At 37.6% G+C, this 22,835-nt stretch overlaps 1 protein-coding gene across 2 annotated transcripts; it reads right to left on the bottom strand.

The window, feature by feature from the left end:
- Positions 1-4,279: 4,279 nt before the first annotated feature.
- Positions 4,280-22,541, bottom strand: zgc:92242 (uncharacterized protein LOC436899 homolog). 2 transcript variants are annotated; one of them, XM_053641850.1, is made up of 6 exons: positions 22,523-22,541; positions 18,522-18,923; positions 12,463-12,610; positions 10,884-10,974; positions 9,820-10,030; positions 4,280-6,197 (listed from the first exon to the last, which is right to left on the bottom strand). In XM_053641850.1, the coding sequence occupies exons 2-6, from the start codon at positions 18,697-18,699 to the stop codon at positions 6,037-6,039; spliced, it is 789 nt and encodes a 262-aa protein (XP_053497825.1). In that variant the 5' UTR covers positions 18,700-18,923; positions 22,523-22,541; the 3' UTR covers positions 4,280-6,036. The 2 variants fall into 2 exon arrangements, with proteins under 2 accessions (XP_053497825.1, XP_053497827.1); XM_053641852.1 differs by having other exon boundaries at positions 22,442-22,528.
- Between the last annotated feature and the right edge of the window lie 294 nt (positions 22,542-22,835).

Genomic DNA, 22,835 nt, shown 5'->3' with positions numbered 1-22,835 from the left:
CCAAAAGCAGGATAAAGTCCTCCATCCCTCCATTAGCATGGTGACAAAAGAGGTGGACCTGAAAATCTGCAAGAGACAAGAAGAAGATATGCATTGACCACAGCAAGGCTTAACACATCGATGAAGGCAGGACCAGAGACTGGCACACGAACAGTATTTCAGTCAGAGACCAAAATACGTGCTTCTTTCCTAATGAACATCTGACACCTTTGGCTCGTTGCAAAGGAAACAGGAAAAATCAAGCCATTAGCAAAGCATAGCAAAAGCTCCAAATCCACTCTAGTTAAAACCAGATAAGCCACCAGTAGCAGAGTTACTCATGTCAGCAGAGGAGGAGGTGGAGGACCTATGATGTATACTGGGTAGGAGAGGAAAGAAAACAGAGCAAAGAGGAAAAGAATGAAATAATGGAAGGAAAAACTTCCTCCTCCAGAACATCTGGTGAAAAAAAGATCACTTTAACAATCCCAGAGTAGTAAATGTGGTTCTTTTATGTAATACATGTACTATTTTTTATAACTGTAAATATTTAATAAAGATGTTTTAAAACCACACGTTAAATAAATCTGCATTTTAAAAAAACTAATAATTAACATTTGCGAATTTTACTTTTAGGTTTGGTTTAAAAAAAAAAAAAAAAACTCCCTCCAAAAATATACTGTATATTTGGTTAAACATGGTTGAACTCCGCCCACTTTTCAGGAGAGATCCGCTTTTCCTGTGCTAGGAGAGAGCAGGACAGTACAGAGGACACAGGACAAAATGATAATATTAGCTGTTTTGCAATACACACCAGGCTGAAGTGCATTACAGAGTCCTGATGTGTAAAGTTCTCCTGAAGCAGTATGTTCCAGTATAAAGCACTTTACTCAGATGAGGCAGGCCTATTGTTTTTCTTTAACTCAGAATAAAAGTGATACATGACTCCATTTTATTTTATGAGTAGGATTACATGAGAGCACTTTGTAATATACGGTCAACTCTAATGATTGACACCCTTGATGAAGATGTGTGGAATATTTTTTTAAGCATAAACATACAGTATAGACACACTATGGAATTATTTCAACACAAACAAAGCATCACGAATAATGAAATAATGTATAGCCACCTGGTTAGCTAGTACAGCATTAAGTGCATTAATACATTACAAGAAAAACCGAATTGAACTCCCAGACTCCGTGGAGCCATATCATTATTGTTTTCTACAAAGTTTCTGGTATCATGGTGTTCTTGCCTTGCCAATTTAAGGTGTACCTCATTTCGGCTGATGCTTTTATCCAAAGCAATTTACAATTGAGACAGGATTCGATTGAGCAGGTGAGATTTATTTGCCATGCTCTGGCTAGTATATTTATTTTCTCTTGATATTTTAACTGTGAGGTGATTGGGTGCCATGCTAGCAGGGGAGTTGCAATATATGGCCAAACATTTGCCAAACCTTACCATCATACCAATATTTGGTTCTTCCCAAAACTGTTGAAAACACACAATTATATACAGTAGAATGTCTTTGTATGGTGTAGCGTAACAATTTCCCTTCACTGGAATGAAGAGGCCCAAACATGTTCCAGCATGACAGTGCCCCTGCGCACAAAGTCAGCTCCATGAAGACATGGTTTACCAAGGTTGCAGTGGAAGAACTTGAGTGTCCAACACAGAAACCTGACCTCAACCCCACTGAACACCTTTGGGATGAACTGGAACACTGATTGCACCCCAGACTTTCTCAACCAACATCAGTGCCTGATCTCACTAATGCTCTTGTAGCTGAATGATCACAAATCCCCACAGCCACGCCCCAAAATCTAGCAGAAAGCCTTCAGCTAAGAGTGGAGCTTATTGTAACAGCAGAGGGGGACTAAATCTGGAATCACAGTTTAGTATGTTAGCACTTTGACTAATTGGCCTGTGTGTTTTACAGGGAGTACATATAAATTCCTTGGGCAGTTCTACCCATCCAATCAAATTAGCATTCACAATTTGATTTGTCTACATGCATAATAATAAATTAAAACTGGTTAGCATTTTTAAATGAAGATTTAAAAGTAATAAAGGAATGTTGCATCGTTTACCACACTGCAGGATTGAACTTTCATCTTACAGTTTAGCGATACTTGTAGAGGATCTTAGACCCTCCTTTTAATCTCCTTTATATCCTGTGCATGTGGACATCCCTATTTACTTAACACCACATACTCAAATCAAGAGGCTGAGATGACCATCATAACATACAGATCTTGGCTTCTTTTAAACATTTCTATGTTGATTTCTGTGTCGATGTGTGTTAGGGCCAAAGCTTTAAATATCCATTTCCAGGTCAGCAAACATCTATCCCTTTTGTGTTGGAGGCTCTTTGGTTTTTCCCCATAGTAATGCACAAATATATTTTTTATAAAAATATTTTTCTAATATTTTGAGATACTGGATTTTTGATTTCCATAAACTGTAAGCCGTAATCATCAAGATTAAAAGAAAAAAAGGCTTGAAATATTTCACTTTATGTGTAATGAATCTAGAATATATAAAAAATTCCACTCTGTGAATTAAATTATGGAAAAAAGAGAACTTTTCCATGGTTTTTTGAGATGTTCCTGTATGTTAAAGGGATTTTTTATTTTTATTTTATTATTATTATTATTATTATTATTATTATTTTTACGTGTGCAACCTCATATGTATACCCCATGGAAACAAGAACTGTACAAATATAACACCTAGAGACCAAAAAATAAAATATATCATTAAAAGTAGAAAATATATAAAATCATTTAAAAATATATATCCAAGGAATACATTTTGTCCATATTTATTTTTAAATAATTGTAATAATTTTAGCACTAATAATCTTTACACGTCTCACAATTATTTTGAAAAAGTTATCAAATAATTTTGCTACAGGAAAGATAGACAGTATCTTTAGATGGATGAGTGGAAAATCTGAATCATTGTGTGTAATATTTATTTTATATAATCATTTCTTGTAAAAGGAACCAATAATTCCATTTAGTTGACTATATTTGTTACTAACAGCCTATATATATATATATATATATATATATATATATATATATATTTAAAAAAAATAACAAAATGGCAATGTAGGTAACAATGTCTGTGTAACAATGTCTGTTTTAAATGCTATACAAATAATTGAAAAGCTCCTTGTGCATTCTTTAACTGATCTAACAGCAGATATCATCTAGATCACAGAAGTTCTTTATAGTTTTATCAGGATCTTCGTTTGCCAGGGTGCGATAAGGTGTCTCTAACCGGCCTGGTCAAACACAATGCGGCAGTATGTAAAGACATTTAGAAAGCAGTATTTGTTACTTACATATTCCTCTTCTGGACAAACTGAAATTTTTGACAGCCCGATCAAAAAAAATCTGTTTTTTTTCTAGACAGATGTAGCTGGCAATGTGATCTTAGCAAACAGGGAACTAGTCTTGAGGCAGTTTGTCATGACTTTGGGTAACCAATCCTGTCCCAGCCATGTTCAGCTGCCTCCATCTTACTTTACGACCTACAATATCCACTGGGGCGAGACCTGCCATAGCATCCAGTCCAAGTGCAAAGTGCCAGAGGCCAGACTGCCAGGCAATCAGACATAGGCTAAGGAAGCTGGAGGCGAGTTTTCCAGATCGACTTCACAAAGTCCACTAGGACAAAGGACTCGCAGCGAAAATCTTAAAGCCATGGTAAGCTCTTCCTACATGATATTATTTTCAAATAAAAAAAAATGAAAACCCATAGATTATCAAGCTGTACAATTGACTATGAATACAAAAACAGTTTGTCTTGATTCCACAGACTGCATTGAAAAAAAAAAAAAATCATCTATAGGCATTAATACTTGAGAGTCAGCCACCTGTTCTTTACAATCACTATTTCTTGAATGTTATGTTGTTTACAATCCATATTTTCTGATTGTTGCATTCTTTACATGCCATCTTTGTTTAATATGTAATAAAATATGCTTTAAAACTCTAAACCTGTATTTGCTTTCTGTCTCTATCGTATTTTATAATACTAATCAATCATTGTATTTCAAGGTAAATCAAAAGGGTTAAAAAGTAAATAACTTTATATACACTACCTTAAACTAGCAGTTGTATTCTTCTGTGCAAACTTTGAGATGCAAAACGTTCAAATTCAATTGAATTTTATTTGTATAGTGCTTTACAGAAATATATAGATTCCGGATAATATTTTAAATTTATAAATTTATTCCTAATGAGCAAGCCAGAGGCAACGGTGGGAAGGAAAAATTCCCCGAGACATTTACATACATTTATTCATTTAGAAGACGCGTTTATCCAAAGCAACTTACAAATGAGGAAATACAAGCAAAGCAATACATCAAGAAGAGAACAAATGGTAAATGGTCTGCACTTTTATCCAAAGCACTTTACACTGTGTCTCATTCACCCATTCACACACACACACACACTCACACACCAATGGTAGCAGAGCTACCATGCAAGGCGCTAACTTGCCAATCGGGAGCAACTTGGGGTTCAGCGTCTTGCCCAAGGACACTTCGGCATGTGGAGTCATGTGGGCTGGGAATCGAACCACCAGCCCTACGATTATTGGACAACCCACTCTACCACCTGAGCCACAGCCACCCAATAACAATATGAGGAAGAAACCTTGAGAGGAACCAGATTCAAAAGGGAACCCATCCTCATCTTGGTGATACCAGATAGTGCGATTATAAAACAATTCTCTTCTATAACGGTATACTATATAGTCCAAAAGTGCAAACTGTCTTAACAGGAACTTATGAGCAGCTTATGAGTCTGAACATCAGAGTCATTTCTGAATTCATTACACAGTAGTTTTAACTTCAAATCTACTGTATCGACCTGAAGTTATTAACTGCTCAGTGATGGAGACTTGGAATGCAAACTGTTCTTAGCTACGGCAGTCCCGAGGCTATTCAAGGATGAACATCCACAGCCATCAAATTAAATACATATTGTGAGCTGCTAAAGTAGTACATATACTGTATATTGTAGTGAAATTTTGGCAATAGAAGCGTAAAAAAAAAAAAAAAAAATGCTACTTATTTTTCCACTTGCATTGCAAAACTGCATCATCTTAACATTAAGGACTGCAGCTTTAAAAGCAGAAAGTATTTTTGTTCCCCGCCGCTGTGACGCCTGTAGACCGAAACGTGCAACTTTGAAACCCAACAAGTTTTATTTGCATATTTGATACAATATCATATTTACAAAGCACATTCGATAACATAAGTAGAAAACATCTAGAAACATCTTTGGCCTTCATTGACTGGATAAAATTGGAGTATGTACAGTACTGTGCAGAAGTTTTAGGCACCCTATTTTGTTTAGTGCAAACTTTGTTATAGATTTTATTTATTTATTTTATGACTTCTACATTATCGAAAAACAGTTTAGATTTCCAAACATTAGTTTTTAGCACAAAATTAAATGTTTCAGAAAAATGCTTGTGTGTCAGTAAAGAAGGCAGCATATTATGTAAGAGACACTTTTCAGAGGAGAAAAAAATAATTGCTGTTTATGGTATTTTTTTTTTTTTTTTAAAAATGTAGAAACATGTAATTGAATCATTTTGAAGGCATCTTTGCTCTACAGCTTTTCTTTGCAGGTGCCTAAAACTTTTGCACGGTACTGTATATATATATATATATATATATATATATATATATATAGTAAGGGCTTAGAGGACCTACAGTGGATATTACACCTTGTTAAAAAGAAAAGAAAAGATGATGCACTGCTAAAGTCCAGGATGTGCGTATCGACTTGCTGCAGTGGAGTGAGTGAAAGGGTTTTGATATCATATACAGTAGATCAGGTTTTAGTTCTACCTCTTCGACACCATAGTCTGCTTCATAGCCGTACACCAAGCTGAAGGAAGTCCCATGTGTAGTGGAGTCCTTTTCTCTGCTTTGTGCATCAACGTTTATTTACAGCTAATGTTAAATTATTGAGAACCCATAGCTGGTGTTTGTCTGAAGTGTTTGGTTTCTTCCGGGTGTGATTTTTATGTGATGGAGGCCGTTGTCAGCAGATGAGCCGGTTTGGTGGGAATGGGTGGTTTGGTGAACGGTGAGGGGACCTTAGTGTTCGGTGTGTTAAAGTTCATCCTGAGCTGAGCCACACGACTTCCGAATTGAGAGCCGAGTCCTTGTTCTTTTACCACTCCTGGAGAGAGAGAGAGAGAGAGAGAGAGAGAGAGAGAGAGAGAGAGAGAGAGAGAGCGAGAGCGAGCAAGCGAGAGAGAGAATGTGTGTGTCAATAAAACTTGTGAAATGACATGGGTTAACCTCAACCTCAGGCTCACCCAAACATTTAATCATCTGTCCTAGTCTTGTAATGATAAGCAGTTTTTATTGGCTGTAAATCTCCTCTGCTTATAGAAAGCTTTCATGACCAGGACACAGACCAGCTGAGGATACGATATATACGTTATTTCCTCCTCGGTTGCAATTAAAGACGTATAAAATATCAGATTCTTTAAATCTCACTGTCTGTTAGCTTTTGCATAAATATCTTGCAACATTTCACTGAAAAATGTCAACAGACATTTCCACTAAACAGGATTTGAAAGTTAGAAATGCTAATAAATTTATCCTACGAAGTCGGACTTCCTTTTACTGTACGAGATCCGTTTAGCTAGGTTTTATTTAGAAAGACCGACAGTGTTCTAGTTAGCCAACGTTAGCTAGCTATACTGATAATGAGAAGTCACCAATATCGAAAAAGGTATCAGTTAGCAAACAAAGCTAGCTAGTATTGTCAGCAGACACAGCAATATATGGCACAAGATCCTCTATTAAAAATAATAATAATAAAAAAGTATCACTAGCAAGTTAGCCAGGCTAAAATTCCTACTAGAGGACAGAAAAAAACAATGAAATTGTCGTACAGTCCTCGATTGTTTCAGTTTAAGAGACACCGAAAGGTAGCATTTTTTTTTTTTGCATTCCATAACTAAACAAACAGGACGAACTAGTTGTAAATTTCCTTTCATGCTAACTAAAATCGAAATTTCTAGCAGTAGATGTGAGGTGAAGCAAAACAGCTAGCTTTCTTACGTCTTTCTCGTATATTAGCTAGTTAGCTAATATAATCAGAAACTGCTAACTCCGAGTTTGCGCTGGACTGATGGAAAGTTTTTATCCAAAGCGACTTACAAAAATACAAAAACTTTGATTTGAAGTATATCAAAGTTTTGTAACTGATACTGGCAAAAAGTACAACAAACAAACGCTAAGCTAAAAGTGTCATCAATAATGTCTTTGAATCGAAAATCAAATGGAATGAAGCGGCGAACGGATGAGAACAGGATGGAGAGACAGATGCTGTTCAGATTCGGAGGAGCAGCCGGATGAGGGGATGGACTGTATTTTTAGCTTCTCCCTGAAGGCTTAGAGCCTAGAGCTAGCTCTCTCTCTTTCTCTCTTTCCATCTTTCTCTCTCTCTCTCTCTCGGAGTCTCCATCACTCTCTTCATCTTCCTTTCACTGTCACTCACCACCTCCATCTTTCTGTTATCTCTCTCGCTCTCTGTCTCCCCCTCTCTGACCATGGGTCTCACTCTCTTTCTCCATGTCCGTCTCTCTTTATTTCTGTCTCTCACTCTCAACCCAAGAAGGGTTTGTTTTCTCCCAGATGACATGATGCACCTTAAAACTCTCCTTCACCCGCTACTCCCACTTCCTTCTCCTTCTCACTTACGTTCTCGTTCTCTCTCTCTCCTTTTTATTTCTGTCTCTCTCCTGCTCTGTGTCTGCCCTTTGATCTGTACTTCTTCTTAATGTGTCTCTGTCCGTTCTTCGCAGCCGTGACCCGGTGACTGTGTTAGGCTGTCGCCATGGAGACTAGGGTGTAAGTCTTTTCTCTTCTCTTCTCCCCCCCCTCTCTCTCTCTCTCTCTCACACACACACACATACACGCACGCACGCTGAAGTTCTCCTGATCTAAATGAAGGTAAAATTACACAAACCGTTCCAGAGTAGTACAATGTGCAGACGTGCGTTATATAAAGAGTCTGATACTGATGTGACCGGCAGTTCAGCAGATTTTACATATCTGAGACTGTCGGAGTTTCTAGTTTTGTTCACTTTAATATAAAACAGCTTGATAGCTGTGTGTGCAGTGAGTACTTTTATACACAGCTTCAAAAAAAAAAAATACAATTCCTCCAGGTCAACACTGTTACTATTACACGAGAGGAAAAACGTGTGGTTTTCAAAATTAGCCGACAGATTGTTGGCTATATGAAGAACCTTGGAGGGTTCTATGAGGCACAAACCTACAGTAAGATGCCTTTAGGCTGCTTTGCCAAGAGTGCAGATATTTGGAGGTTTCCTATACAACCGTTTCTTCATCATCATCTTCACATTCAACTCACTGAAATGTTATTTTATTTATTTTTATTTATATTTATATTTATTATATATATATATATATATATATATATTATATTATATATTTATATTTATTATATATATATATATATATATATATATATATATATATATATATATATATATATATATATCAAACTCATTTAAACGATTTTCAGATATTTTCCAATAAAATAATTATTTAATTTTGATACTATTCAAGTTTCATTATGTTATACATATTTGGATATTTTCATGTTGCCAGTAATGCTGTTACACTGCAAACCCTTTTTGCATTCATTTTTTTCCCTCTTTTAACTCGACACTCCCTGGTTCTTTATACACACGTATATAATCCGTAGATACCAGTTTCCATGTTTCTGTGATAGGGAAATGATTAAAACAGGAAACAGGAAACTGTGGGAACATTTAGGGAGAGTACGCACAGTCGTGGGCCGTGATCAGTTGCACAACATTGCAGACAGAGCTAAAATTTACCGAGCAGACAGACGAACCCGACGAACTAGAGACTGACCGTGTGAGCGCTATTCAAGGAAGCACCGTCTACGATGTCAGAGCAGAATTAGACCCAGCTGAGGAAAACGAATGCAAGACGCAGTTAGAACCTGCTCCTAGATCAGTTGTACCGTATCTCTAATGATTCAGGTAGGGGGGTGCTCCTCATTCGCAGCCCTGCTTTATTACATATCGTTTAGCTCATCGGCTCATTATCCTTTTATTGAGGATTATTTAGAGGAGTCATAATAGGAAGATTATGATATGCAGAAGTACACAGCAGCAAAACTGGGTTTTTTAAAAGTAGCGGGTTTAATCTCGCTGTGAAAAAAAACTGACAGCTAGAAGTGATCTCTCGGACAGTTTCACTATATATCCACTAGATGGCACTCATTTCTCAATACACATGAAAAAACTCGCCAGGTTCACACCACAGCACAAAGTTGTTTACTTCAGTAAATAACGTGGCCTCTTATTTCAAGCACATTAATAATAAATTTTAAATAAAAGATTATTACTACTGTAATATTTCAGCTATTAATTTTAGTCCTATTAATGAACTCGCTATGGGAACACAATGAAATGTGTTTCACTCTTGAAGGAATTCTGACTAATCCCACCCACCTGCGATATTTTCTAAACACACTTAGTTTGTAAAAAATGTTAAACAAAATTAGGCATTTTATCCACCATGACGATAATCAATATGAGTGAAAGAATGAATAGCTGCACACCGACTTGTTACGCTCTCGTGTTAAACAAGGCCTTTCTTTGTCTCGTGAGCTTCACATCGTCCTTCACATCGTCCTTCACATCGTCCTTCACATCGTCCCTTACTCCTTGCACGTGTTTAATTTGGGGTACGGTAAAGCTTAAACGTTTAACTTTGCACTCATTTACCTCTTTCCTGTACGTCTTGCTCCACGGCGCTTTTCTGCAAACCCATCTGGTTCAGTCTCGTCACTGCAGATGCCTCGCTATCCGCCCTGTATGATTTTGGTGTTCTGAAATTTGAAGAGTCATCCTTTTGGTTCTTGAGCTCTTCTGTGGAGTGACTGTTTTGTTGCTGGATGTCTGGAAGAGTATTGGAGTGGTTCATCCTCTCCGTTTTCTGTAAATGTAACCATATACAGGAAAAAAATAAACACACAGACACTGGGTACAGTCAGTATGAAGTATAGGCCATGTACAGCTCAAACGCATGATTGAAACAAGTGTAGATACAAAGATACAAGCGATTTCTGCCAGTTGGTTTATTTTATGGGTCCGGCTTGGCAGTGTAGCGATTATGATATTGATATTATGATAAATTATGTCATGATTCACACTTACTACTTCTCTTTCGAACACTGACTCAATTGTTGCTTAGAAATTGGATGTTAAAATCGACATCTTTCTTTTTTTCACCCTCCTCAAATAATTAATGGATTTTTTTTTTTAAATAAATGAATAAATATAAATCACGGAAACCACAGTATTTTGATGTTACGCTGTCGTTTTGAAGGCAGTTTGGTAGTACGTGTTTTACATGATGGAGAACGTCTCACTTGTTGGATTTTTGCCATATTGCGCATAAACAGGTGTGTGTGAATTTAATTTCAGGGTACTCATGGAAGCCATGCATTGTCAAACACACATGGTGTATAGGCATGTTAAATACAATCTCAGCCTCAGATGCTTCGTCCAGGGGCTACAGAGTGTCTGATGTTCTACTTTTGTAGACATTTCTGGACACAAGCTTCAGAATCTGGACCTCTATCTAACATCACTTTCATGTCATACAGTTTAAACTGAAAAGAAGAACGCTATAATCACATGTTCATTTAAATTGCTGGTTATGTTTAATGAACATGGGAATGGCTTAATTATTACACATAATTACAAAAAAAAAAAAAAAAACCCACCAGGTTGGAATAGAGATGAAATTTAATTAAGCTGTGTTGAACTGGTGTACTTATACATACGTTGAGCAGTAGCTCTACCCCAGGCGTACTGCGGTCCTCCTGGATTACTCGGTTGTCCAGGCTGCTTTTGAGATGACCAGTAATCTGAGGTCTGTTCAGAAAAAAATAAAATTAAATTAAAAAAGAGACACTGCTGTGAGAGTTTATCATTGTTGGAATTTAAAGGAATTACATCAAATGCCATTTTCCTCTTCCCAAAATGTGTTCAACCAGGACCTGTCTGGTGTCTTCTTTACTTTTGTACTGTAGCTACAGGCGAACGTAGTGAGCAAATTAAGGGTAGTCCATCGAACCTAAAATCTTTTCTGCAAGTATTTGTTTCATATTCAATTTGTTGGACATGCTGATAAGGTTTAGGACCCTTTATAAACAACAGACAAACTTGCGATTATGTTATAAATCTCTCTCTCTTTTTTTTTTTTTTTTTTTTTTTTTTCTCATTTCCTTCTCTAGACCAATTCTAAAAGATAAAACTGTATTGGAAAAAGTAGAAGTTATGCTGATGATACATTTCTACTTTAAGCATGTATTTGTAAAGTAGTCAAAAAAAAAAGTTTTGAAAACAATAATAAATTACATTTATGGCATTTGGCGGACGCCCTTATCCAGAGCGACTTACATTTATCTCATTTTTATACAACTGAGCAGTTGAGGGTTAAGGGCCTTGCTCAAGGGCCCAACAGTGGCACCTTGGTGGGATTTGAACTCATGACCTTCTGATCAGTAGTCCAATGTCTTAACCACTGCCCAGAACCTTAATAATAATTTGGATTTTGTCTCTTAATATTTTTTTAATAACTTCTGATGATACGTTATAATATGGACTGCTATTATTTAAGATAATTTTGTACATGAGAGCTTTATTTAGCACTTAATATGCGATTTGTCCAGCAAGCCCCTTTATGAAAGTAAGATTGGAATGAATCCATATCATTTTTATGCACGTTATTCATTTCCTGTTACATGAACAACCGTTGGACACAAATACAGACTCTCTGTGTGTGATTAAGCAAAACTACCTTCAAGTAAAACATACATATCATTTGAAGCAATTATGTGAACATTTGGACATTATATTTACAGAAAAAAAAAAAAAGAAAGAAAAAAAAAGACAAGGCGTCTAATACTTGCTACTACTTTAGGCCTTTAGCTGCAACACAAAAAGAAACAAGGGAATTTCAGACATGTCTTGGTATGAGGTAAGGGGGTTCACTGTATGTCATTTATCATTTATATATTACTTTAAATTGTATGTGTGTGTTAAAATGTGCCTGATTCTTGATAAAGTCAACAACAAAACACTGGAGAGTAGAAGCAAACAACCCGCCTTTTTCTTTTTCAATAATTAGCTGGAATGAAAACAATCCTTCTGCTGCCATTCAGGCTCTTTACTCTCTGAATTACATGCCATTTGCTTGAATAGGTTCATCATGTTACTTTCTTGTGACTGGAGTCATTGACGTGAACAATGACCTTTACAGGACTAAAATAACCTCATCACTAGTGTACACCTGCTATTCAGGAGAGGTGTAGCCTGTTGTTTTCCTGACCTCCCTGTTACCTCAGAGTGACGCCATACCTGTTGGAGGTGTTGAGGTTGTTCTCGTGCTTTTCCCTGAGTCCAGACAGGAGGAGTTTGGACGATTTGAACTCATCCGTCTCACCGATAACACACACTTGCACGTCTCCATCTCGTCCCAGGAGCCAACTCACTTTCTTAAGAGTGGCTAAAAAAAAAGAGAAAGAAAGAGAGAAAATAAATGGAACCCATCATACCTCATTACATCAGATTCAGACCTTTACACCACACCTCATACACATCAGGGTTATGTGATGAATCTGATGTCTCAGATGCTCTGATGTTGCACACAAATAGCAAGTAGTATTTGAGAAATTTAGGTGCCAACTAATTAATATAAATTATTTTTAAGTGATGAAAATGCGATAGGAAAAACAAAAAAAACAAACAAAACAAAACAAAAACAACAGACGAGAGCACTAATGAAGAGTCGTTCACGACCGAGTCGGCTCTTTTACTAAACGCTGATTGAGAGTTGACTCGTGAAAGGTGAGATGTGTTTGAGTGGTGTATATGGGACGGAAAAGAAGAGTAATCACTGGTCAAAATACCACCAACTCAGTTTAGAAGAAAAATGGCAACGAGCAGTTTGGAAACTAAAAGAGTCGACTCTTATCAGTGACCCAATGATCTGACTCACTGAAAAAAGCCGAAATTCGCATCAAAAGTAAACCACAGAGTCACCACCAGAGGGCGGTGTGATACAACAAACGAATTGTGTTACCAATTGGGCGAATTTGGTATTCCGGTTACATGGCTTCAACACTACAACAATTTGTGACAAATATATATATAAAATATTTAAAACAACTACAAAACACCACCTACATTAGTCCAATAGCTGTAATAACAGTACAATTTTAGAGATACTAGCATACTGGATGCATCTACCTTGTAGTTATCCTCAATAGTTATTTTATTAAATTAAATAAACCATACAGCTCATTTTGCAGGTGTTTAATTAGAGGTTATGGATGAGTAGAGGGGCTAATCCTGACCTGAAAGCATGCAAGGTGCTGGGGCTGGTGATTTCAATGGCCTCCTCCATCAAAACATCTAGTATTAAGCTGGTGCTGAATGAGCTCAGGTAAGTATGGATTCATTTACATGTATAGGTTTTCAAATTCAGAGTCTTTTATTTAAAAAATAAAGAAATGAACAAAAAAACAAACAAAAAAAGACATTTGTTGGTGATTTTTTTTTTGGGGGGGGGGGGATTTTCAGTGGCAGGGGTTTACCAACAGTACTCTGAATAGATATTCTGTATTCCTATACATTTCCAGTGTGGATCTGAGAACAGCGAGTTTGTAAATCTGACAATGCCTGGAGATTAAGGGTCCTTCTTCTTCAATGTTCAAGCACTCCTTCAACCACAACTTTATTCAAATTTACAGCCATGCATATTGAACTTGTTCTATTCTCCTTATTAATACAGTAATGAAAATATCACTATGGTGCTGTAATACTTAAAGCATTTGCTGCCTGTAAGGTGAATTGAAATTGTAATGAAAGCATGGACAAGCATTAGTTTTTTTACCCAACCAACCCCGCCCCTATTGATGAAATGCTGTCCGTTGTCGTTAAAAGGCAACAAAAGGCATAGAGCTAAAACTGGGGGTGGAGCTTGTTTCTGGGCCAGAAAACCATGTGAACAGAAGACAAAACAAGAAACTAGGCAACTCGATTATTCCAAGTCATAGGTACTTTTCAAATGATGAGTATTATAGGCCTAGATATAGAATTAAAATTTACAAATGGCACCTTTAAAATGTTGTTTTTTTATCATTTAATGTTTTCTGAAAATGGTGGCTGAACTGCAGACTTAACAGATGCTGCATGTTAGTTTTTTTTATTATTATTTATTTTTTTTAAATATATGGGTATCATAGGTCTAGAGAATATTTAAAACCTAAAAATAGGACATTTATTGTTACTTTAATTATTTAATTTAAAAATTAGTATTTGACTACACACTCTAGAGATGTTCTATGTTGAATTTTTGAATGCATGCGGTAGCTAAAAATTATATTATATTACACTATACATGTACATGAAGAAGACACTAATCAGCTTCAACATTTGTTTTTATAAGGAATCTTTTAAATTCTGAGTATCATAGGTTTAGGGACACTTAAAATTGACAAACGGCACCTTTAATGTGATTTTTAATTTTTTTAATGTTTGTTATTTAACGATTTTTGACTCTTGAATTTTAAATCTACCCAAGCTAGCCAAACAGTTTTTTATTACTCGGTTTGTGTATGTAAAAGTACAACAATACAACTGAATTGGATTTTCAACACACACGCTCAGGATTCCTTCACCACCCCATTACCGCATGTAATCTACACGTTTTTCTTCATTAGTGCGCAGGTTACCCTCCACCGTATTCCACTGTGACATAACCGTATCATATTGCGCACAAACTAACGTCAGTGTCTGCTCACATGTCACATGATTAGTGATCATTAGTATGGTTGTGTTTGCATAACAACACTCTAAAGGGAAAGATACCTTCAAAACATCAGGGAGCTTAACAAACACAAAACAAAGCAGCATTCCATGATCGGAGTCCAGGTTTAGAGAGGGATGGGCAGTGAGCATTCAGCGGATCAGGTAAAATTCAGCAGGCTGGAGTGTGTTACAATGAGAAGTTATTGTTATTATTGTTACTAAAGAAACCTGGTTCACCGTGTGACGTAGGCATGTCAGAAAGGGATCAAGATAAAGACATATGGATAGGAGAACTGGGGTGGGGGGGGGTGCATGACATTAATTCTTCAAAACTCCCTGATCTTCAGGATCAAAAAATGAACCTACATCCACATACTCCATCTCATACCCTCCAGACCTCATGGAGATCACCATGCCCCTAATTAGCATGATGCATCAGGCGGGACATTCATAACAACAAAATGCTACTGATGCCAATGCAAAAGAGCATACACGCAAACAACTTTTTTACAAAACACAAATGCAAATCTTTTAACGTGCAAGAACTGCACTGGGGAAGAAAGAACACATACAAAACAAATGTGCCATGAAAACAAATCAGCAATAAAAAAAAAAATAAAAAAAACAAACAACATCTGTCCCACAAATACAAGCATGTAGGATTATAAGCACAAGCTATCCTGCTTGGTTCTGAATGCAGATCAGTTGCTGGGTACATCTGCCATGTAGTTACACACACTGGTCATTTTAACAAGTACATCTACCAAATGAGAAGTACAGGAGCCAGTATTGGCCCTTTTGGTTTGGTGCTTGATGTAATTTTATGAGAGTCAACTCGGGTACTAAGAGGACGCACGTGTCAAATACTAGTCCATAATCAGAGCTCTGATATTGGTATTGTATACAAATGGGCCACTTATACTTCAGACTGCACTATAACAGTAAGTTTAACTGACAAAATGGACAAGGACTGTAAATACAAGTTAAATGTACCAAATACACTGGCAACTCAGTGTAAATGGATATAAAATCTTTAATAAGAATTTTTAAAATTCCTATCAAAAAAAGCACTGCACAGCCTCTTTAAGGGTCATGAAGGTTACGTTTGCATTTTTCATTCTATTTTTGAAATGCCACAGTAGAGTTAGATTTGTTTATCAGTCATCCAGATCACCGAAGTGTCTTGTTCTAGTCAATCAAGGTGACCCGACTTAATCTTAAACAGTTTTGCTCCTCATAAGAGGAACTGATGGGTAGAACTTGGATGAACTTAAAAAAAAAAAAAAAAAATCAAATCGTAACAAATCAAGTCATGTTGACGTCATGTTTCATAGAAAACAGTCTAATTTCTCTAATTTGCTTGTTCCGTTCTTTTTTTTTTTTGCTTGCAAGTTTTCTATTTTGTATTATATATTTACGGATGTGTGTTGTGTTTCATAGGTGCAGCTACTTTCAGATTCATGTCTGTGCTTTGCAGAGATTAGCACACGTGTTAAATTTTTTAGTATGTGGTGTACATAGGTCACATTACTATGCCACCATTACAGTTTGGCAATTTGTAAACACACAAACAGCGCATGTGAAGTGCAGGGTCGCCGTACTTTTGGATAACGAGGGCGTGTGCACACGTACGTGTCTTCCGACGTCGATCGCGTCAGTGGGTTTAAACACACAGAACTCATTTGTGTGTTTGAACACTTGAGGAGCTGTATTGTATTTCAGCGTGAGGCATAAAGTCAGGGTACATAACGTCCAGACTGCGTGCGAGAGACAAAGAAGGAGACCTGAGTATGTATCTTACACTTAGGCAAGTGGAGAGATCTCCCAGGTTTATTTTTAACACATCTGACAACACACCAAACAGCAAGGTGTTCAATTTTCTTGTGACGTAATCGCGGAGAACGTTGTTATATTTGGATTTTTAAGGGTTTCACCTGTTTCGGAATAGGACAGGTGCAAACTCCAGTTTCGCACTACTGTGTACACAACTCGTCAGCCAACAGAAACACCAGCACTGCGTCCAACCAGGTCAGATTTCATACCTAATGCTGAGTCAACATCTACTCAGACCACTGATGCAGTGCTGACGCATAGAACGCACCAACAAAAGCATGCTTTACAGACCGACTCGGACTAATAATAAAAACAAAAAGACAGAGCACAATAAAGAGCACTATCTTCAGCAGCGCGACCAGTGATGCGAATTCAACCTGAGCTCAACAGTACTACAGACAGGAAGAGCCTCAACCCAAGACCAACCCTGTCTAATAGAATAGGCACAAGTCACAAACCACATGATTATGTAAGAAACAAAAAAAGCATCCATTTGTTGCGACGCTTTTAGACCACAAATCACTAAACGCACTTAGTTCTAAAGATAGATACAGACACGCAACGTTTTCTAAATTAGAAATCGGCACGGCAGAAAATGTGGATGTACCAGATTCCTGAGATTATGCAGGTCTAATATGGTTTTTTTTCTTGAGGAACATGCCCCCAAGTTCCCCCTCGAGATATTCTGCAGGCGAGATGCTTCGCATTCCACACATCCTCACCTATTCAGCTGTTGTGCTCCTTATGGTGTGTATGCCAAGCTAACCCTCATTTGAAAAATAAAAAAAATAAAACCATTACAAACATTTCAAACCTGTAAGGTGCAACAGGAGGCAAAAACAAATGCCATTTGATGCTATTTATCTACAGTTTGACATGCAAGTAGACTGTGAGAGAGTTATGAAAAGCTTGAATGGAATTCAAAAGGAGTTTGGTTATGATATTAAGACCAAACATGGTATGCATGTAAAGGGGAAAAAATGAAATAACTTACTTAAATTAAAATGACATGTGATGCTACATAATTAAAAATGATGGCACGTGCAATTTCAGGGCATAATAATATTTTCAGGGCATGTTAAAATGCACCATTTTCACACAATCATGTGCGCATGTGAAATGTATGTGATTTCTTTTTTGTTAGGGTGAGAGAATCCAAAGCTTTTTCAGAATTAGACCTAAATGTTGATGGCACTTTAATGGCATGCAAGATATCAGAGAGGATTTAAAGGATATTTACAGCGCATTTGTTTTACTTGAGATAATGAAGGAATGTCTGAAACCTAACACACTAAACATTTTGTCCAAAAGCTATGCAAAATCCCGAGCACTCAACTGTATAGACGTCATGGGAGATGCCCAGGAAAACAGGACAGGGTTTGTTTAGTGTTTCAATGCAGCTACAGCTGGAGAATGTCAGATCAGTTAATGAATCCCAACAATCTCATACTAAACTCTTAGATTTCCTGTTAAATCATAACAGATGTGAAGAGATAAGCACTCTTGTGTGACGAGTGATGTTCGGCTTTATATCTGATGAATGTAGGTGATGTTCTGATGTGCTTTAATATGTTTTGCTTTGAGTAAGGTCACAAAGGGTCTAATCATGCTCTAGGAGTGAATCCAAAATACAAGAGCATTATCTCACTGACCCCCTTTTGAACGTTATCTAAAGCAAAGCCAATAGTTTGGAAGGCCGTACTTCAGGACGAATGGCAGCGATACATTTAACGAACATACTGAGGTTTGTTATATTGTGAGAAAAGCCTTACATTTCTTTGGCCTGGGCTTCTCCATCCTGCCTTCCTTCTCCTCCTTCTCCTCTCTCTCCTTCCAGCGGCGAACTTGCTCTTCTCTCATCTTCAGGAACAGCGTCTTCTTCTGCTCCTCGTTCAGAGCCTCCAGGATGTCCGGGTCGACGTACATATTTGTGAGAATTTGCTGCAGCATATTGGATTGTGTGTATGGGGCCCGGTACAAAGTGTTTGTTAAACACGAGAACGTGTATTTGCAGGTAAACAGGAAGCACTCGTGCAAATGTGATTGTTCAGTTTTGTCCCTCTTCCTTTTCCTCTTCTCAAGAGAGAATTACTCCCATCCTCCTGCAGCTGGCCCCAATTGTTTCAGCTCTGCTCATTCCTGGCACGCACGGTCACCGTATATTGGTGTGTTTTCTGAAAAAGACAGTCAGGGAAAGAAACAAGAGGAGGAAGAGGAATCAATTACAACACTGGTGTTATTTGGCAGGCTTCCATTCCCTCCCCCCCACCCCCGGTTTAACTCATGATGGAACAGTTTAATTAAAAATGGCGTCTTTGTGGACAAACGCCACAGATTAGCATTATTGTGTTACCATGACTCAAATTTGTTTGTAACTGTATGTAACTGCTTTATCTTGGTCATGGTGGATCTCAGGAACACTATGCCTGAAACGGGAATACATCTTGGACGGCAGGGCACCACGCACACATCCATAACTGTGGGCAATTTAGAATCAACAATCCAGAGGAAACCCACTCAAGCTCAGGATTAAACCCGGGGAGAGGCTGCACCACTTTGCCCTCCCACCATGAGTTGACCAAAGCAACAAGCCCAATTTTAAATTAACCCAACAGCAAACCTCCAAACATCTTAATCACAACCACAGCTTTTAAAATCCAACATTAGAACCAATGCAAAATGTAATGGAATATTTGAAAGTATCCTAACACCAGGGCTGTTTCTAGCTATAAACTGTACGAGTGCTTATTTAATGCCCCCAAACCACAGAGGGCCCTGCAAATAAACAGGTTACTTTAATCTTTAAAAGGAACACCTGTACCCATGCTCATTCATGCAGTTATCTAATCAGCCAATCATATGGCAGCAGCACAATGCATGAAATTATGCACATGCAGGTCAAGAGCTTCAGTTAATGTTCACATCAAACATCTGAATGAGGAAAATAAGTGACCTCAGTGACTTTGACTCTAGCATGGTTGTTGGTGCCAGACAGGCTGGTTTTAGTATTTCAGAAACTGCTGAGCTCCTGGGATTATCACACACACACACACACACACAACAATCATTGTTATTTACAGAAATGTGTGACAAACAAAAATCCAGTGAGCAGCAGTTCTGTGAGCAGAAATGCTTTGTTGATGCGAGTGGTTAGAGGAGATGGGTTCAAGCTAACAGGACCTTTACAGTAACTCAAATAACCACGCTTTACAACCATGGTAAGTAGAAAAGGATCTCAGAACACACAACATGCTTATCCTTGAGGTAGACTGGATACAACAGCAATAATACTACTACACTACTACTTGTCTATTGATTTCATTGTCTTGTAACAAAATAAACCAGGTTTCACTATTCCAAAATAGACCTACACTTTTATTTTTTTCCTTTTTCCCAGAAACCCTGAGGGAAAAGAGACTTTTGCTCATGATTGTATCCTGGATAGGGAACTGGAGCAAGAGTGCATGGATATCATTAAAAACCATTTAACATGGATGAGAAAATGTTTATAACACACACACACAGGGCCCTGATATATTTCTCCGTCTCCTTATGTAACTTCGAACCTAACATTCTTTTCATACATTTTGACCTGCTTTTCTTACAGCCCTCAGGCCATCCTCTGAGAGAACATCAAGTCCTCTAGGCAGATGGTGCTCGCTATACATCAAAACATCCTTTGCCTTTTAGCCTTAAGCTCTTACCGATCAGGCTGTATGAGTGTCTGAAAGTAAGAATGTGTGGAGAAAGAGAAAATCCCAGAACACAATACATACTTAACCATGAGGTGGATGGGCTACAACAGCAGCAGACCACATTGGCTTTCACTCCTGTCAGCTAAGAACAGGAATTTGAGGCTACGGGCACAGACTCACCATAACTGGACAGCTGAACATTGAAAAAAGCACTAGGGGATATACAATTAGCTCAATTTCACAGGAAAACTGTGGATGTGGCAACACTGAAGCTAATATTGTTCCATTAAGGCAAAAAGGTATTAACTGCTACTTTGTATGACAGCTTAAAGCACTTAAAATCCAACAGGAAGTGGATAAATATTTACATTTTGGGGTGTTCCTTGGCAGCTAAAAAGATCATTTTATTCCATGTTTAATCTACTGAAAAAAAATGACAACAAAACAAACAGTTACTGAAGTTGGAGTATTACTCAACACTAGCTAATACTTCCTTTAGCTCTAGAGGAACAGAATATCTGGTTATTTTCTTGCATTCCTTGTTTGCAATTAGTGTCAGCCTAATACCTGGACTGTATCAAGGGTCGTGCCGTGATGAAGAGACCATACTACTTGTTTTCTGTGTGTTTAAATATCTATGTTAGTATTGTCTCAAAGGTGTTTGAGAGTAATGCTGGGTGATTAATATGGACTCAAAGAGCAAGTTAGCCAAGCTGTAGATTAAAATGAAATGTGTGCACTTTAACTAAAGTGTCCTGGGCAGCTAGTTAAGCTAACTTTGTGCTTGATAGTCTGCTAACAATTTGGTCAGCTGTTTACTGTGTTTAGGCATTTAAATACTAAAAGGGCACAGTATGAAACTGTTTGTCAAGCTGTTGATCAAATCTTGCCTTGTTGTGACTTTGTAGGCTTCGGCTATGTTGATTTATCTGTCTCGCTAAGATTACAGAGTAATGCTCTCAAGGATGCTAGCTATTAGATAACGATGTTTGGCTTTAAAGTTGCCAGCTTGATTTTTAGCCTAAAGTAACATTAACCTGTCTGGCTTGCAAAATATTCATTCCTCAAAATCTCTTCTAAAGAGCTTCAGACCATCAAGTCAGCTCTGTTAGCACAAAGGCTAAAATATAAGTCTCTTTCTATATTTAGCTGATTATGATTGCAGGTTAAATGGACACTAGACAGTTAAAAAAACAAAACAGAACATGGTAAACATGCATATTATATGCTCGCAGTTTAAGTGCTCATTTAGGGATTGTGCTGGGTTTGTGAGCATGACCTCTGTTTCATATGATCCCAGCTGCGTTTCCTGACCTCTGTGTGTAGTGACAAAAGCCAGTCTGTTTCAATACAGTCCAGTTTCTGTCCTCTCAGGGTTCTCTGGCCTTTCAGCTGCTGCTGAGCCACTCTTTTCTCTCACTCAGTCGCTTTATTTACTCATTGCTCATTATCCATTCATCCACTGGCTAGCTGTTGGTCTGGTTTGCACAGTTTACAGGATCCTCCTGCAGTCTCCATTTTCAGTCTTTCTGATTCTTTGTCTGATGGTCACACAGATCAGAAAATCTCCCCACGCCTTTACAGCACCACTCTTTTCAAAAGTAAACTTCACCACATGTATCCTCCTCTGTGAGCTTTTCACCAAGACAACAAAGCCAGTTCAAGTGCAACACCACAACTTTTTTTTTTTTTTTTTGCCTAACACTTACATTAACTTAACAATGTATCTGGAACAACAATCATAACAGCTCAGTGTTTTAATCCCAAAGCTAAGCAGGAAAAGCTGTGCAACATGCAGAAACATCCAGCTGAGACAAACAATGGACTACAGCAAGACTGAAACATTCACAATGTTCAAGACAACATACCAAAAAAAAAAAGACTGAAAGGACTTTTGTTTTGTCTAACAAAAACAAAACAAAGAAAAGTAATGCTAAGACGAGTAATCACTTCATACATTTTTTTGCTAAGAGAAATGAAAGCAAAGACATACTCACATCCAGAATGAAAGGCACAGAGTCAACAGGAGTTAGTTTGTGTAGTGGAATAGTATAAGTGTGTGTGTTTCTCTCACTCACGCCTTTGTATGAGTGGTGTGGTGGGGAGTGACATCACAGCTTTTCTCTTTGTTTCTCCTTCCCGCCTCCTTTCTTTCTTTCTCGCTCTCTCTCTCTCTCTCTCTCTCTCTCTCTCTCTCACTGACACACACACACACACACACACACACACACACACACAGAGTCTCCTCCCCCTACTTAGAGGTTTCTTGGCTTTCTGTTTTTACTTTATACCTTGAGATGCATTTAAAATTTATGAAAGGTGCTATATTAAAGCTTATTATTGTTATTATTATTATTATTATTATTATTATTATTATTATTAATTGGTGGT

Source organism: Ictalurus furcatus, chromosome 14 (assembly GCF_023375685.1).
Source record: "Ictalurus furcatus strain D&B chromosome 14, Billie_1.0, whole genome shotgun sequence".
Lineage (NCBI taxonomy): Eukaryota > Metazoa > Chordata > Actinopteri > Siluriformes > Ictaluridae > Ictalurus > Ictalurus furcatus.
This window is presented reverse-complemented; position numbering and strand designations above follow the sequence as displayed.

Coding starts and splice junctions, on each gene's coding strand:
- zgc:92242 (XM_053641850.1), bottom strand. CDS start 18,699: ATGCTGCAGCAAATTCTCACAAATATGTACGTCGACCCGGACATCCTG. Junction 12,611..18,521: donor GAAGCCCAGGCCAAAGAAAT/GTAAGGCTTTTC, acceptor CTTTTTTTTTAG/CCACTCTTAAGAAAGTGAGT. Junction 10,031..10,883: donor GGGTAGAGCTACTGCTCAAC/GTATGTATAAGT, acceptor TTACATTTACAG/AAAACGGAGAGGATGAACCA.